General features: G+C 34.4%; 1 protein-coding gene across 2 annotated transcripts in view; it reads left to right on the top strand.

Moving 5' to 3' along the window:
* WASHC4 (WASH complex subunit 4) overlaps positions 1 to 15004 on the top strand; it is a gene marked incomplete at its 5' end in the record, with an annotated part of 53698 nt that extends 38694 nt beyond the window's left edge. For both annotated transcript variants that reach the window (XM_079714402.1, XM_079714403.1), the window contains 8 exons: positions 1641 to 1749; positions 6302 to 6368; positions 6836 to 6922; positions 8909 to 9056; positions 11354 to 11450; positions 12035 to 12231; positions 12820 to 12919; positions 14875 to 15004. In XM_079714402.1, coding sequence (XP_079570528.1) covers positions 1641 to 1749; positions 6302 to 6368; positions 6836 to 6922; positions 8909 to 9056; positions 11354 to 11450; positions 12035 to 12231; positions 12820 to 12919; positions 14875 to 14942 — 873 coding nt within the window. In that variant the 3' untranslated portion in view covers positions 14943 to 15004. The remainder of the gene's footprint in view (positions 1 to 1640; positions 1750 to 6301; positions 6369 to 6835; positions 6923 to 8908; positions 9057 to 11353; positions 11451 to 12034; positions 12232 to 12819; positions 12920 to 14874) is intronic.
* Between the last annotated feature and the right edge of the window lie 3320 nt (positions 15005 to 18324).

The raw sequence follows: 18324 nt of genomic DNA on the forward strand, positions 1-18324 counted from the left end.
AAACCAAAAAATACATGTTACTTTATTGCGATATTTGCTTAATTGTGGTGGTCTTGAACCAAACCTGCAGTATCTCCAAGGTTTGCCTGTATGGCAAATGTTTATGCTAAAATTCATTATGAGTTACTCTCTTGGGTTTTTTTTTCCTTTATTATTTTTCACATAACGTCTCCTTGATTTGGCTTCCTATTTTCTATATTTTCCCTTGCAGTTTCTTACTCTTTGCATTCACTGTAAACAAAAGTGTAAGGAAAAATTAAATGATCAATATAGTCAGGTGTTACCTTTCTTTATTTTAAAATAATACACAAGCAGAACATACTCATTTTGTAACATTTAGGCAATATGGAGTGCATAAACTAAATATCCTCCCTCATTTCTCTTTCCTTCCAGTTTCATTTTCTGGAGGCAGTTACTGTTAACAGTGTCATGTGATGCCCTCCAGATGTCTGTGTGATAAACATGTATTTGTGCATTACAAATATTGCTTTTTTTCCCTTAACAAAAATGGACTAAAACTAAACATACTGTTTTGCAGTGTGCTTATCACATGTCAGTACTTATAGGTCTACCTCATTCTTTTAAAGAGTTGATAGTAACGATGTATACTGTAACTCCTTTAACCTTCTCCTACTGAGTGGATATTTAGTTTTTTTCTGATTTTTCTGTGTTACAAACGGTGCTACACATAACATCTTTGAACATTTATCTGTGTGTTCAGATATTTTTGAAAGACAGATTCCTTGAAGAGGAAAAGGGCAAAGAAAATGAGTATTTAAAATTCTGATACATATTGCCAAGTACTCTAAAAATACTGTACCAACTGACAGTCCCATCTATAATTTATAAGAATGTCATTTTCCCTTCACCCTCAGGGCTAAGTTTTCCCATAGTGAAATGAAGAATTGCAAGCGGTAACAGTACAGAGGCATATAGCCATGTGGATGGAGAACCAACAGGCTTAGATGGATCTTACGTTTGATTTGCCGCATCCAGAACTGTCTTAAGCATCACCTAGTTCCAGCCCTTTTATACACTAGTTGATAGTTCTTTTCAGTGTCAGAGCAGCAAAATATTACTTTCTGGTGAAATAATTATTAAAATTACAGATTACAGTTATCAGTACAAAATTATATTCACTCTCATCTTTATTGGAACAGAAGTTACTAGTGTTTAGAGAAATAAATAATAATAGTGTTGTTGGATAAGTATTGTTTCCATTTTTTATTAATATAAAATGAGTAATTTTCTAAATCTTTTAATTGGCTAAGACTTGAAAAATTGTAAGTCCTTGATACTTCTCAGGCCATGGAAACTTGGTCACACATTTCTGAACAAATGTTTCTAGGAGGAATTGATTTCTTTTATCTATCTGACAGAGTAGTTGGGTCTAGGGAGACAAATAATGTTGGTGGAAAACCTAAATTTGGCGGCATTAATAATTATTCTCCTTATTTAATTTGTATTGACCTTGAATATTGGTAGTTTTTGTGCTATAAATTTTTTGTCATTAGACTTCAGTGACTTTTTTTAAGCACATGGAAATACAAAATTAGAAAGGACAGTCGTATTGTCATGGTAGGCATTTTATGTTTTAGGGGTCTCTGTTAATAATGGTAGTCTTCAAATTATCTCTCTAGTATCCTTTTGAAAGAGCAGAAAAATTCAATCGAGGCATCAGAAAACTTGGAATAACCCCAGAGGGACAAAGCTACCTTGATCAGTTCAGGCAACTCATCAGCCAAATTGGTAAGTTATTGTAAAAGTGTTGGGAAATAACGTACAAATCCCAAGAATCTATCTCATATATTAAGTATCTCATACGAATAAACTTAATATGTGAGTGCCTGAGTTCAGCTTTATTCCACTAATAATTTCCTTTTCTTACCAAAAGTTTTTCAAGTATGATTAGACTGTTGGTGCTTAATAATTGAGAGATTGTGGATTAATTTAAATAAATGAAATATTTATAAATAAAATAATATAAATATTTTTGTGAATAAGCTCTTCAGTTAAATTAAAAATATAATAACTAACTCATCTCAAAGGCCATACTGATGGTAAATAGTCAACTGGTAACTATTTATTGGGTACCTACTCTGTTCAAGGCACTGTTTTAGACTTTTAAAAGTTAAGCCTAAACGCAAAGGTTTAAAATGTTTATGTGAAAAGTTAACTAATAATTTTTCTATGCTACATCATTTCATATTTATATATAATTTCTTGAGTTGTCCTTCTGCTTACAAGTAGAACTTGTCTTCTGAAATGTGTAATACTATATTTAAAAACAAGAACTGCGTTTAAAAATAATCCTAGATTAAAAAACTTTATGCTTACTAGAGCTTTTCACATATATTATCTTTAGTAATATCCGCACGGTAACCCTTGAGATAGGCATGTAGTCATGTTTTTAAAGATGAAAAAAGAGAAACTCAAGAGAGAGAAGTGGCGTTGCTGGGACTTTTTTGGCTCCAAGTCCAAAGGTGTTTTGTATTCTTCACAGTTGCAGACACCAAGCAGTTAGTAAATTTTTATTGACTATAATTTGGTAAAATTGTGCCTCCTGAGATTCATTCATTCATTTATCAAACATTTATAAAGGCTCTGTTATACCAGATATTTTTCTAGATGCTGAGAATACAAATAGCCTTTGTTCTAAGGGTCTTAAGTTTACTAGTGGGAAGGGTGTTATAAGCATTTAGTTAGGTAGTAAAGTCAGTGAGCACTAGCTTAAGTTTTATAAATTAATTGGTTTACATATTAGGCCTTTCTATTTTGTATTAGTACAAGAACTTAGAGAATTTTACCTTAGTACATTTTTAATTTTAAACAATTGAATAATGAGGTATTTTCAAATAAGTACTTTTTTATTCATAGTGATATTTGATGACATATTAGATTGTAAACTTTTGGAGCAACAGTTTTTAACCCTTTCTGAGAATCTGATGAAAACTCTGGATTGATTTTTGTTTTTCCCAGAACAGTGCCCATATGCACGTTCACATATATTTTTGCATATAATATACTGGAGTTCAGATGCTCAAAGTCAGAGTCCATGGGCCTCAAATTAAGAGCTGTTTTTCTGGAGCAGTGTTGCTTAAAACTTCACTTAATTCATACACCAATATGAGCTTTTTCCCCCATGTGAATACTGCCTGTAGTAGTATTTATTTCATGTTTTTATATTTTTTAAAAGTATAATTTTGTACTAAAATTATCATTAAATCATGAGCTTAGTATGCTAGTCATTTTTCCCCAGTACACATCAAAATACACATTTTCCCCCAGTACACAAAAAATAACGACACCTCTGTTGCCACTAGCATGTATTCCGCAGTTGGCGCATATTATCCTTTTTACTTTGTTCCAGCATTTTATTCTTTATTCTCTTCTTAGGAAATATAAATTCTTTACCTCTGCCTATAAAAAATTGTAATGTGCTTTTGAGTCTCTCACTCTCTTGAGAAAAGGAGTAAGGAATCTCAGAGCTGGGAGCAAAGTGAGAAGTCCTTTTGCCTAAGTCCTTCTTTGCCTGCTGAAATAATTAACAACCATTAACATTTATTGAGCATTTATTTACTATGTGCCAAGGCTGTTCTGAGTGCTTTATACGTTCTAATGCATGTAAAACTCACAATGTTATGAAGTAAATGTTATTTCCATTCATTCATTCCACAGGTTTATTGAGGACAACACAGTGTTCCTAGGTGCTGGTGATACCTATGACAATAAACAAAGTCTTTGCCCCTTTAGAGCTTAATTTAACAGATGTGGAGACTAAGACACAAAGTTTATAACTTGACCTTGGTTTTATAGCTAAAAAGTACAGAGTCCATATTTGAACCCAACTAGTCTGGCTTCAGAGGTTTGCTCTTAACTGCTACTCTCTGTTTGCTTCTCACTAGCACATTTGATCAGTCAGATACCAGTTTGACAATTTGGAGGAAAACAATCACACTAGATGCTTGATTTTTCTAAGATGCATAAAGAAACATTTCAACATCATCTCTCATATTGAGATAAGCCTTAAAATAGATTCAGTAATACTACTTGAGGGTTTTAAAAGGTATCAGATGAGATTATGTATGTAAAGTACTGTAATATATGGTTGTGAAATGTTAACAGCTTCTTACCTTTTAGTCTATTCTTTCTCCCAAGTAATTTCATCTCATTTGAGTAGGAAATGTTGGCTCTAGGGATAGAGCAGTGAAGAAAACAAAAGCTGTATCATGCATCTTGCATTCTAGTGGGATGAGACACAAAGAGATATATAATGTATCAATGATAGGTGCTGAGTAAGGAGATATAGTGGGGCTGGGCAGTGCTATTTAGTGATATTCAGGGAAAGCTCTAAGGAGGTGATATATGGGCAGGAACCTAAATAACATGAAGGAATAAGCCATGTGCATGCATAGCTAGGAAAAGCGTATACCAGAAAGAGGCGACAGTAAATGTAAAATGCCTGAGTCTGCTTGGAATTTTTGGGAAATAGTCAGGGGCTGGAATGGAGTTAGTGAAGACCTGAATGGTAGGGCATGGTATCAGAACAGCACCAAGGGGCAAGATCATACAAGGCTGTGATGACCATGTTAGGAATTTGGATTTTATTCTGAGATGGAAAGCTATTGTAGAGTTTTCAGAAAAGGAATGAAATGCTCCAACTTAGTTTTAAAAGAACCACCAGCCGCTATGTGAAGGAAACATTGTGAGGGGTGGGACGCTAAAGGTGGAAGTAGAGAGATCAGGAGGCCACTGCATAGTGCATTTCTAGGCAGGAGGTGGTGCTGGTTTGGAATAGGGTGATAGCTGTGAAGGTGGTGAAAACTGGTTGGATTCTGGCTACATTTTGAAGGTAGAGCCAACATAATTTGCCCATTGATTAGATATAAAGTGTGAGAGAAAGGAAAGAGTCAGGGATGACTTCAGTGCATTTGGCCTGAGCTACTGGAAGGATAGAATTGTCAGTTTCTAAGGTAGAAAATATAATTGGGGGTGAAGATCTTGAGTTTGAGTTGAACTTACTAAATTAAAATTGCTCTTAGACATGTAGGTGTAGGCATTGGATAAAAAAGCCTAGAGGAGTAGCCCAGATTGTAGATATTAGTTTGGGAGGCATCAAATAAGGATTTCTGAATATCTCTTCTAGCTGTATGTGTGTATGAGAGTGAGAGACACAGACACATACTTAATGTGAGTGAGGAAATTATTGATATAGTAATACATTAAAGTGTTTGATTTTTTAAAATGTAGTCAGCATTTAATGACTTTACAAGTGAAAGTTACATTTATTTTTTTTATTTTTTATTTTTTTTTGTTTTATCTTATTTTTGGCTGTGTTGGGTCTTCATTGCTGCACGTGGCCTTTCTCTAGTTGCAGGGAGCGGGGGCTACTCTTCGTTGCGGTGCGCGGGCTTCTCAAGGCGGTGGCTTCTCTTGTTGCAGAGCATGGGCTCTAGGCACGCAGGCTCAGTAGTTGTGGCACACGGGCTTAGTTGCTCCGCGGCATGTGGGATCTTCCCGGACCAGGGCTCGAACCCGTGTCCCCTTCATTGGCAGGCGGATTCTTAACCACTGCGCCACCAGGGAAGCCCGGTTTGCTGTTTTTTTCTAAACCTACTTTGTGAATGAATGGGGCGGAGTAAGGCTCTAAGTGTTATGCAGATTGTGAAACTGAGTTTTTGGATGGTTAAGTGACTTTTCCAAGGCCACAAAGCCATAGAATGGCCAAGCCAAGGCTTCAGATGCACCCCCTGGGTCACTCCCAAGTGCATATAGGGTGTATATGCCACCCCTGCTCTTAACCAGGTCCTGAAACCAGGTGTGTGATCTCAGTTGGAATACTGTGGGTTTTGGCCAGGTTCGAGTCTTGGCCAAAACCCAGACTGGGACTTTAACCCACGTGGCCGAGTGGTTGCAGGACTTAAGGAAGCTCAGGTTCTTGATGTCTCATCGCAGAAAGAATTCAGTGAGAGACAAAGTGATAGGTAAGAAGTGGATTTATTTAGAGAGAAACACAGTCCACAGACAGAGTACCGGCCACCTCAAAAGGCGAGAGCAGCCGAAAGTTACATTTATTTTTAAAATATTTAATATAGATGTATATATGTACATTTATATTTTAAGTGCACAAATATGTAAGTTTTATTTTTATGGAGCAAAAACTGAAGTGTAAAATACAGCAAAATCTCTTGCTACTTAGGGGTGGAAACCTTGTAATTGCTATAAATAACTGTATTCCTGATTATTAGAACTTAGAGTTATTTGTATAAACATCTGATTTTTTTTCTGTGTGGTGTTTAAGGTAATGCTATGGGCTATGTACGGATGATAAGATCTGGTGGCCTTCATTGTAGCAGCAATGCCATTAGGTATGGATGCAAACATATTTTTGCCTTGTTTATGCCATTTAGAAATTTTATGTCATTTAAATCTGTCTTTTTTATAAGTAATATTGTAGAGAGGGTTTTTTTCTTTTTTTGTTGATATATTTTGAGATCAAGTATGGAAGAAAATTATTAGTTGTACTAGTTAAATTTTTTCCTAAATTTTAAGACTACAGCAGACCGTTGAAAAGCTTTATTTCTCTTAAAGATATAGTTAATTTATTGGTACAGTTCATGAATGGTTCTATAGATTACATGATTTTTAAGGATAATTTGATTATTCATATATCTAAAATTCAATTATGGTAAAGTGGTGATATTAATAATATAAATGAAACGCAAAATTCTTTCCAAAGATACAGTTGAAAAATTGAGTCTTACAGTACTGCTTTCATATCTGTGTCAATTTCACATATTTAACTTAATAAATTCCTTCCCAAATTCTTATGTAGATTTGTACCTGATCTTGAAGATATTGTAAATTTTGAAGAACTAGTAAAAGAAGAAGGTCTTGCAGAAGAAACATTAAAAGCAGCTAGGTAATCTAATTTTGGAATAATTTAAATTTGGAGATTTAAAAAGTATATGTTCATTTAAATGTTAAAGACAGGACTAGAGGGTAATATATAAACTTATATGTCAGTGTTTTTACTATGCAAGTAATGGTCTCAGTTGATGAAATATAATTTTTTCAAGACTACAGTATTCTGATGTCTTTCCAACTTCTCTAAAAGGAATCTTCTAGACCATGGTCTCTAATACATGTGACTGTTGAACACCTGTCATGTGGCTAGTCTGAATTGAAATGTGCTGAAGTGTAAAGTTCATAACTGATTTTGAGGATTTAGTGTTTAAAAAAGAATGCCAGATCTCTCATTAATAAAATTCATTTCATTTATTTCTTTTTACTCTTTTTAAATATTTCTATTTGCCAACTAGTATTTCTAGAATACTAGTCCTTCCTTTCATGTAATCTAGAGCAGCAGTGTCCAGTACAGCAGTCACTACCACATGTAGCTGTTGAATACTGGAAATAGGGCTCATGGGACTAGGGAACTGAATTAAAATTTTTATTTCATTTAAATTTAAATAGCTAATGACTATCTTATTGGACAGTGCAGAGCTACAGACTTGAGTAAATGGTGATTTTGAAAAACAATTTAAAACTTGAGAGAGGCATGCAGAATTGTTAAGAAAGTCTTTAGAAAACTAAGTTATATTATTAATAATTGTAACACTTATTGACTCAGGCATGAAGGGGCACCCCTGGGCAAAGTGGAGACAATTTGAATATCAAAAAGAATAATGGTAGAGATTGCTTATAATACATTGAATTAAGAAAGAAACCATGAGTATAGTGATAATAAGAAAAGTTGGAGAAGCAGAGGGAAAGTTCTTTTTTACAGTGCTAGCCAGCTAGTAAATACAGAAGGGATGAGAAAATTTAGGGAAAAAAACAGCTTTGCAACCATGACTGTAATACTTGAAATGAGACAAATCGTCAGTGGGTTCTCAAACATTTTTGGAGAACAGAGTATTCATTCACTATGAAAAAATTATCTGAGAAATTGATTATTAATCACAAAGGGAAAAAAACATCTTCACAATGGAGAGACTGATGTATTCCACCTTAACCAAGTGATCAAACTTAGCATCACCAGTAACAGGACATGCTGACATTATAGGGTCCCCTGATGTAATGTAATGGCAAGTACCTATTTTGTATTCTCGCCCAAAATGTTTACTCATCAAGTGAAGGAAAGTTCATGGCAGGTGAAGTCATGGAGTTATGAGGTTATGATAACAAATTGATTATCTAAATGGACATTAAGTCTTCCAGAATGGAATTAAATGGACATTAAATGGACATTAAGTCTTCCAGAATGATGGAGGAGAACTGGAGTAGGTATCATAGTCCAAGATAAATAAATGTAGAGCAGTGTAGTGTAGCAGTGTAGAACCGTTATAGATGCCTGCTTTCAGGAGAGGGTAGTTGGATATAGTTGGATCATGTGAGTCTCAAAGGAGGGATTTCTAAGACTGTCTAGTGGTGGGGGAATAATAATTTGAAAGTGATAATAGCTGTACATAAGGGATGTAGGAGAAAAAGCAGCTAATGTTTCTAAAGGTTGAGTGGGAAGCTAAGTTCTTCAAAAGGAGATGGGTTTCAGTTGAGGTAAGGAGGTATAGAAGAAGTGATAGTGAAGAGATTTAAGATGAAAAGGAATTTATTCACAATGAAATGGAATTCTACAGGGCTCATTGTGAGAAGAAGAAATACAAAATTCTATAAAGTTCCAAGAGGCCCTACATATTCTGTTCTAGGAACTAAGTTAATTAAATCATATTGATTAGCCTCTGTCCATAAAAAAATGAGTTCATTCTGAACCCCAAGGAAGTTTACTTAGAGATGTTTTATATTTCACATTTTTGAGTGCTCTCATCTAAACTAATGAGAAGTGGATTTTAAAAGCCACATCTTCTTTTGAGAAAGGAACCAAGTAAATAATTTTTTTGCATTTTAGGCATTTGGATTCAGTCCTCAGTGATCACACACGAAATTCTGCCGAAGGCACAGAGTATTTCAAAATGCTTGTGGATGTTTTTGCTCCAGAATTTCGAAGGCCGAAGAATATACATCTCCGAAATTTCTATATCATTGTTCCACCTCTGGTGAGTATTTTTAGTACCCAAAATGAATTTTTTGAAAAAGTATTAATAAATAGATCCAGTTTTTTTTTTACAGCAGGAAATGCAAACAGACTGTATTGTTGACTTTCTGGTTGTAGATAAAACTAAATATGGTCTCAGTGAATGCGGCCTAGAATTTTTACTTCTTAGCTATGTGGAATGAGACTTATTCATAGTTCAGAAAGATTCTTATTTGTTCATAACAGCCAGAGAAATCCTAGTGTGATTTAAATTACTTGAGCCTACACTATTTTACACACACACACACACACACACACCCATATAATCTTTGGGCTGAAGTATACCATACAGTCATTTTAAGTGATTAATGTAGACAGTTACAATATGAAGTATTTCTTAAAAGCATACTATTTGAGGACAACTTCTGTCTTTTTGGTAGTTAAATATGAACATCTAAGCTAAAATTTTAGTGCTTCCTCGTTGTAGCATATGGTATGTTTTGCTCTAATTCTGTAGTTGGCATCTTAAAAATAGCTCAAGTTAACCAAAATCGCAATATAAAAACAATTGTCGCAGTGGGGAAAATGGAGTTAAGAGATTAGAGAGGTATATATTAGCAATAAGAGCTATTTTTCTATAAAGGTTTCTATAACAAAGCTCTTTCTTAAAAAATTTGTAAATGGATAGCTCTAAAATCTAAATATCACTGAGCAAATGTAGCTTTTGATTACATCTAACTTTGAACGAGTTATAACTTTTTACGTTGCTGCCTGAATTAACACATATGTTCTAACATATTAGAACCAATATTATCCATTGAAAGCAGCTGATGGTCTATGGACAGCTTTTTTCTTCACACATTTTCCTTTCTACTGTTTTTTTTTATACGTTAATTGTTAATGCTCTATTATAATAATTGTTATGTAGCAAAAATGTCCACAGTTATCTGATGGGCATTATCTTTTCAGATATGAATAGAAGTGTCAGATTGGAGGCGAGTCTATCTTAGTTATACTTTGATAATAGTGTAGTTATTAACTCATGGTGAGTTCTCACCATCTTTCTTTAATTTGAAGTCATGGTAAACAGCAATGGCAAACCATTTGTGGGATTGAGGAAGAGTCTAGTTTTGCAGAGCTGCTGTCAGAATTCAGTTAGTGATGGAGAAAACAAGAGGGATTACGAACACTACAAAGAAGAGAAGTATAGGACGCTCTTCTTGTGTCCTTGAGTTTATAATCTAATTCCAGAAAGAAGACAAACATAAATGAGCTATCTAAAGAAGATTTAAGTAACAGTTGACAAAGATTTTATGAAATGTGATTAATTGCCAAGTAAGTTTTACAGGCAAAAAAAGTGGAACTTGATAATCTTGTTTCCGGTGTAGGCTATTATAGTACTTATCACACTGTACCATAATTATTTTTAAACAGGTCTCTCTATATCCCAGTGCTGTGCTATCCTTTTGTAGCCCCTAATGGCTACTTAAATGTAAATTAGTTAAAATTTTATGAAGAAATTCAGTTCAGTTCTTAAGTTTTACCATACACATTTCAAGTGCACAGTGGCCATATGTGGCTGGTGGCTTACTGTATCGGACAGTGTAGATACACAGCATTTCTGTCATTGCCAGGAGTGCTGCTCTATAGAGTGTGAACTCTTTGATGGTATTCATTTTTTTATTGTAATTACTTAATAATGCCTGGTATTATTATTATTAAGTTTCAGTAAATATTTGTTGAATAAATGCTATGATTAGATAAGGTATCTCAGAGGAGCTAAACTTTTAGGGAAGTGCTTTTTTTGGGGGGGAATTTGTTTATCCAAATGACTACTAAGCCTTTTAAACCGAGAATATGGTAAGAACTACTGCTGTAGAATGAATTGGGTGGGCAGAAGTAAGGACTGCCATGCTTAAGAGTGCTTAAGCTTTTAAGTAAAGCAGGCCTACTTTTCTGACTACAACTTTGATTTAGAGTATGACTTTAGGCAAGTTACTAAACCATTCAAGTCTCAGTGCCTTCATTTGTTAAGTGTGCATAATATTTTAGAATGAACCATACACAAAAGCACTGTGCTTGGGTTAAGTGGTGACTGAGGGAGTGCTCATATTTAAAGGACTTGGAAAGAAGAGCCATTAAGAGATACACTTACACAGATTATGACCTCACCAAGAGGCTATTTATATGAGGGAAATGTTTCAGATCAAAAGGACAGGAGCTTAGAAGAGATCCTGTTTATAATTTTTGAAATGTCTGTTTTAGGAACTGAAGATTTTTTAGCACAATTGTTTCTCTAATGTTGTTATATCTTTTTAGACCCTCAACTTTGTAGAGCATTCCATTAGTTGCAAGGAGAAATTGAATAAAAAAAATAAAATTGGAGCTGCCTTTACTGATGATGGCTTTGCCATGGGTAAGCTTAGTGGAATTGTTTTCTCATGAATTTTATGTTTACCTTACAATGGATTTTTCAAAATGTTCGCTTGAGAATAGAGCTATGTGCTCTTTGTAGATTTGTTTTTCACGAGCAGTGTTTACTGTTTATTTTTTGGCTGGGTCATCTGATTGACCATTATTTATACTGTTGTTCATGCTCCTTTGGTATTGCTAATCAGAGTGGTTGGACCTAAATATTTAGGCTTTGTTTTTGTTGTGGTTTTATTTACAGTTTGAGCATCTTGTATTTAGTTTCCTGTAGCTTCCTAGTTGTTGTCAATTTAGCAGTGGAAGTTTTTCCCCACCTTTACAGCCATATGTTATCTCCAGGTGATTTTCATAGCCATGCTATTTCTTCTTGATCGGCCCTTTTTTTAGTTCTTTATATGTTTTTAAGGAGGAATTAAGCCATATTGCTAAACTTATTCATTTGCGCTGTAAAATGTAATTTGAAAGAGGATTAATTCAAAATGGTTAGCTTAATTTTAGGAATTATTGGTGGAGTAGAATGTAACTTGTCTACACATTGTAATTTTGTTTTGGTTTTGCCGGTGACTCTAGGTGTGGCTTATATTCTGAAGCTTTTGGATCAGTACCAGGAATTTGACTCACTTCACTGGTTCCAGTCTGTTAGAGAGAAGTACCTGAAGGAGATAAGAGCAGTTGCTAAGCAACAGAATGTGCAGTCAACTAGTCAGGATGAAAAACTGCTACAAACCATGAATCTCACTCAGAAGCGACTGGATGTTTATCTACAGGTAGAGGAGAGTTAACAGTCAGATCTGCTTTGACTTTTTAATATCCATTACTTCTTGATCACTGAAGAAACATAAATCATATTGAAACTCCCATTTTAACAAGTGAGATGAATAGTGGTCATAAGAGTATATTTTTGTTTATTTATTTATTATTTATTTACTTACTTACTTATTTATTTATTTATTTATTTAAAATTTTTTTTGGAATACACGGGCCTCTCACTGTTGTGGCCTCTCCCGTTGCGGAGCACAGGCTCCGGACGCGCAGGCTCAGCGGCCATGGCTCACAGGCCCAGCTGCTCCACGGCACGTGGGATCCTCCCAGACCGGGGCACGAACCCGTGTCCCCTGCATCGGCAGGCGGACTCCCAACCACTGCGCCACCAGGGCGGCCCGTATATTTTTAAATGAATGGTATTTGGAAGCCATTTGACTCATATCTTAAAAAATGGGTGGATTACACAGTTCAGTTTCTGTATTTGTGATTTGCAGTCACTAGAGCTTTTTAGAAATGAGATATTAAATATAATTTTGATGTTTTACTAAAGTATTCTCAGCTTTTATTTCTAATTTTTTAAATTTACTTAGGAATTTGAATTGCTCTGTTTCTCACTGAGCAGTGCAAGAATTTTCTTCAGAGCTGACAAGACTGCAGCTGAAGAAAACCAAGAAAAGAAAGAGAAAGAAGGTCAGTGAGTGGCTTAAATTTGGAAAGACGAATAAATCTGTCTTTAGTAGTAGACACGAATACCCCATTTTATCTAGTCAGACTTTTCTTTTTGAAAAATAATATAGACCTAGAAATGTCTTTTTAAAGAAGTAAAGCCTAAGGGGATCATTTGTGAAACTGAAAAGAAATTTAACATAGTTTATGCATTTCATTCTGAGATAACTCTTTATTCAGTTCATCTCTTAATTTTAAAAAAATTTACCAAGTTTAGGGTTTTTTCTTTCACCCTTCAACTGTATCAGATAAGAACGAACAAATTAGAGGAGGAGACTAAATGTTGGCTTAAGTCAGAGCTGCTGATGACTAGACACTGACTGAATGTATGGGACAGGTGATTAAGGAGACATAAAATAGTCAGGGCCATTTTAGTGTCACATAATAGCCTCCTGTGCTCCTCCATAGCCAGGCCTTGGAGAATTAGAGAGCAGTAGAGCCATAATAGCTGATAGTCATTAAGGAGAGGAGTCTGTCCGTTATATTCTTTGTGGGTGTAAATTGTTCAGCATTTCATACTTAAGGGACCCTCGTGGTACATTTCTCTCAAATTTGAAATTTAGCAACAATTGTCTTCCCTGAAGAATGGATATTTCCTTTTTTCTGTTATGGAAATTATGTAACTTAGGTTTCCTCTTTGGAAGCTTAAAACTAGGTACAGCAACATGACAGGTTTCATGTTTGCTCTTTTTCCTTTTTCTTACTTGTATTTCACAAATCAAGAATAAAAGATACTTCATAAAACGTGATGTTTTTACTAATCTTATTTTGCCAGTTAAATTTTAAAATAAATATGTTTTTCACACTGAATAGAGGTGATTCATTTGGGTAGACCACTTATATCAGTTACCCTGTTCCCTGCTGATAATGTTCCATCAGTATTACTTAAATGCAGGCATTTTTGGAATCTAGACTGAATAATAATCGTGTTCTTGAAGAATGATTGCCTGGAAGATACTAAATATTTATTAAATTAAAAAAATATGTTATGTTTGGGTTCATTTAAAAATAATATTTAGCGAAGCCATCTGGAAGAATTTGAGTCAGTATAATCTAAATTGTGAAGAAATTGAGTTATTGCTTACGTTCTGCTCAGGCCTTTCGTGATGCCAGAACCTTGTCTCCAGCCTAGGTAACTAGGAATATTCTGCAGGTGGATTGGCCATTTACTTTAAGGCCTAAAGCATTAAGACAAAACAGACATTTCAGTCTCAGTGGAGCTCCTTGCTTTGGACTGCTGTTCTTAAGGAGCTGTCTAGGGTTTGGGGTAATGTATGTCACCCACGTGCCTGATGCTGGGTGGTGGTTCTGTTTTAGGACTCTACTTTAGCTGAAGTTTGCTCAGAGATGTTGTCAAAGTTGCTGAAAACATTAAATAGTTTTTCTCTGTTAATGAAGTGTATATATATGTGTGTGTATATATATATATATATATATATGACATTTTGCACAAAAGGCAGAAATTCACTTTATCACAGTCATAATAAAAACCTGCATTTAAAAATAAATTGTAAATACAGTTGGAAAGTTATTCATCCTGGACAGTTTTATATGTGAATTTGTAACCATGTCTCTATCAATAATAGCACTACAGTTTCTTGGCCCAGCTGGGGGAATGTGCAGTGTGAAACCCACCTCAGATGCAGTTTGGCTCTCTCACAATTCTACACCACTATTACAAACCAGTCAAAACAATTATATTTGCAATATTTAGCCTAGATTTCTAAAAAATTAAGGTAAATAAACTACATATAATTTGTGATATTAGAGAAACATTTGGTGGATGTAGCATTTTCTTAATTTGAAATTTAGCAATATAGTCCTTAATTTTGTTTTTTTAGTCCTTCTTAATTTTATTTCCTTAATTCACTTTTTAAAATGAACATAAACATGTCCATTATTTTCACTCATGCTTCCAGAAGAGACTAAAACAAGCAATGGAGACCTGTCCGACAGCACTGTGTCTGCAGATCCTGTTGTCAAATGATACTGATGGTATGCGTTGCCCATATGAAATCATCAGAATTGTATATGAAATGGATGTTAATAAGCTAACAACCAAGTGTTTCCTGGGTCACATCTCGGGGAAATATTTAGATGCTGCAACTCTCTAAGGCAGTGCTCTAAAGTTAAGTCCATTCTTCTTCTGAAGGCTCTACTTTTCAAAGGTTGAGAATGAGATTTTAAAATCACATTTTTGTCTGGACTTTGGCTAGATGTGCCTGGGAACAGTTATTTGAAATGAAGTTTTAGAAGGGTTAACTTAAATTCCTAAACTGCCACCTCAGACCTCTTGTAATCTACATGAATGTTTATAATTTGTATTTGTATAGGTCTTTGATCCATATTTGTCTCAGTCATTGGGAATTCAGTGCATATACTATATACAGCCAGTAATGTTTAAACAAAAGGAATTGAGCCTGAGATTCATGAAGCATACATATCAATATTCTTATAAAAGGGATATATGAAGATGGTTTTGATACTAGAGGTGAGGCGCAAGTGTTATGTAACCTTTTTGTACAGTGTGAACTGATTCATTGTTAATTTCATGTGGCTCACAAGAGCTGCTGCTGTCTGTGGTGAGACATTTTATAACTAGTTTACATTGCTTTGAGAACATTTAACCTCCAAAAACTGCTTTAAATTTAAGATTTACTTAATACTCAAGGGGGAAGAAAATACAGATAAAGCCATAGAGTCCTGCTTGAAGCTTTACTTTTGGCTGAAGGCATTATGTATGATAGCAGAGAAAATGGAATGAATTCTTATTTCTACATCCAAACTCAGGTTTCTTCTACATTAGGTTGAACTGAAGTCTTGATGATGGTTTGGGCAGACTTTTTCTTTAAACCAAGTATAATCTAAGAAATCAGATAAAGCACTGTGCAGGCTTTTAAAAAATTACCACTGTGAGAATAAAGTTCTAATAAACTAAACCACTTACTGATTTAAAAGGTACAGAAAGATTTTGAGTAAATTTAGTTCCTGGCAAGCTATTAGCTTTATTTTTGTAAAGATTATATCATTTAAATGGTTAATCATGGCCTATAATCTTTTAATATAATACAATGATACCTTTACAGTGAAAAGAAAAAGTTTAAAACTTTATGTGTAATACTAACATCATTTTAGGAAATACTTGATTTTTCCATTGCACTTGCCTATTAAGCATTTCTTTGGGTAAATCCTGCAAGTAATTCTAACATTGTTGTTTGATTTCCAGCTTTTGGAACAGGTGTACAATGCCCTGTCTGTATTCATTGATCACGGTCAGGGTAACTTTCCCAGCGCAAGATAACACTTTCACTGTTAAAATTCAGAAGAAACAGAATAGGTAGGAAGTGTTTTTTGTTTATTATGTAAACATGACTTGTAATAGAGTTATGTACAATGGATGGATTAAAGGCATTTAATATTTGTAATATGTACTAACTGTAGAAATGGCCCTAAAGCATGCTGCATAATTAATAATTTATATTTTCATTATTGTAAATGTTTATATTAATGATCTTGCATTTGATTATATGAAATTGGTCACCATTTCATAGCAACAGTATTGTTTTTTCTGTTTTTCTTCTCTAACTTCCCTAAAATCATCTCCTTTAATAGAGATAGAAATTCTAAATAGAAGAGAATCAGATGTCTCTGTCATTTTCCCCACACATGTCAATTATTTTATCAATACTAGATAGAGTTCACATGCTGACTCCATGGATACCTACAACTGAGAAAAATGTGACAGATTATTATTTTGCCTTTAGTTCAAAATAATGTCACTGCAGTCTGGATGAGGTATAATAAGTTTACTTGTTTGAAGTCAAATCTCTGAAAAGATGAAGCATATTTAAGTGCTGTTAACAGTGCAGAGCAACAGGGCTTGAGTGTTCTATACCTAAGTTGATGTAGACATTTAGATGACGGTTTTCCTTGCTAATGTATTAATGTTAATCTTCTCATTGTTTTCAGACATACTGCAGTTTAAAAATCAGTGTGAGCATTTGTTGTAAACTCACAGAAAACTTAATGTTCAAATTCTCAGGAATTAAGGACTAACCATAACATTGTCCGTTCTAATTAAATTTTATCAAAGATGGCAAGTTTATCTCCGTTAAGTGGGGCTTTCCTCTTCCCCACTTCTAAGAGAATACAATATGCATTGATATAATAGAACATTAATAAATATAATTTCAAAAATTTACTTCCTCTGGATGTTTATGTTCAAAATTGAATGTCTTAAACCAGTAGTTCTTAATATTGATCTTTTTGGAGTTCCCTTTGATCTAACAGTGTGTGGAATCTCTTTAAAAAAATACTTCCGTGCACACAGGCAAAATTTCAAGTATAAAACTGGTACTGGCTCTTCTTTGTGTATCCCAGGTGGACTTTTTGTTTTCTTTCCTTTTTATATTCTTAATCTTTCTATTGCTTGCTATTTTCAAATAAAAGAACCCACATGGATGTTTAATTTTAAATCTTAATCCTGGGAAGGGATCATTAGTTTGCAATGCTGTAGTGCCATTTGCAGTCATGACTTGAACTGAAACAATCATAATAAAGGAGAGCCTTTTAAATACTATGCTGGAGAAAATGTTCTTGCTCAGAAAGTCTGATTGCTGCTCCTTCTCTTCTGAGGAGAAAAGTTTGTAAGGCTGTGGGAAAGATGAGACAATACCATCACATACATTGTCACGTTCCTCTTTTATGTTGGATTGGCCAAATGTAAAAGGTAGACTTTAACCAATTTTAATAATTTTAGTTCTTCCAGCTTAAGGTGCAGAAGTTTCAGACTGTTGGTATACCTTTTCTTAAGAGAGATTTAATGCTACCGTTTTTTTGTTTTTAGATGTTAGAACAATTTAACAGGTTGTCAAAGACTTCAGTTTTAAAAAAGGAATCCAGAATAAGTGGGTCTGTAGAGATTACGTGAAGTCATAGGACTATGCAGTGAACTCAGAGATGGTGATAGCAAAAGGAGAGTTCGGTTTATACAAAAAGTTCTTATATACTGTATGAAAGGTCGATTTGGACAAGTATATGGATATTTCCCTCTATTGTAATAGTTTGGTTCTTCTTTACCACCTAGTTTATTGGATAGCACCGGTTGTTCCTATCAGTGGAGACATACTCAGGAAGGTAGATGAAATTTATCTCCCAATCAGTGCAGATCTGATGTCGTAATTCTGGGATCACCTTTAAGGACTGTACATTCTGTAATGTAGGTAAGATCTGTTTGTATTGACACATTCTTTGGTAATGCCCTCATTGTTATTAATGTGAGGGAAAAAAAGTTAGCACTTCTGTACCCAGAAGCACCAACTATATAAAATTAGTATTACAGTAATCATTTCAGAATGTGTACAAAAGGT

This window comes from Hyperoodon ampullatus (genome assembly GCF_949752795.1).
Source record: "Hyperoodon ampullatus genome assembly, chromosome: 11".
NCBI classification, from domain to species: Eukaryota; Metazoa; Chordata; class Mammalia; order Artiodactyla; family Ziphiidae; genus Hyperoodon; species Hyperoodon ampullatus.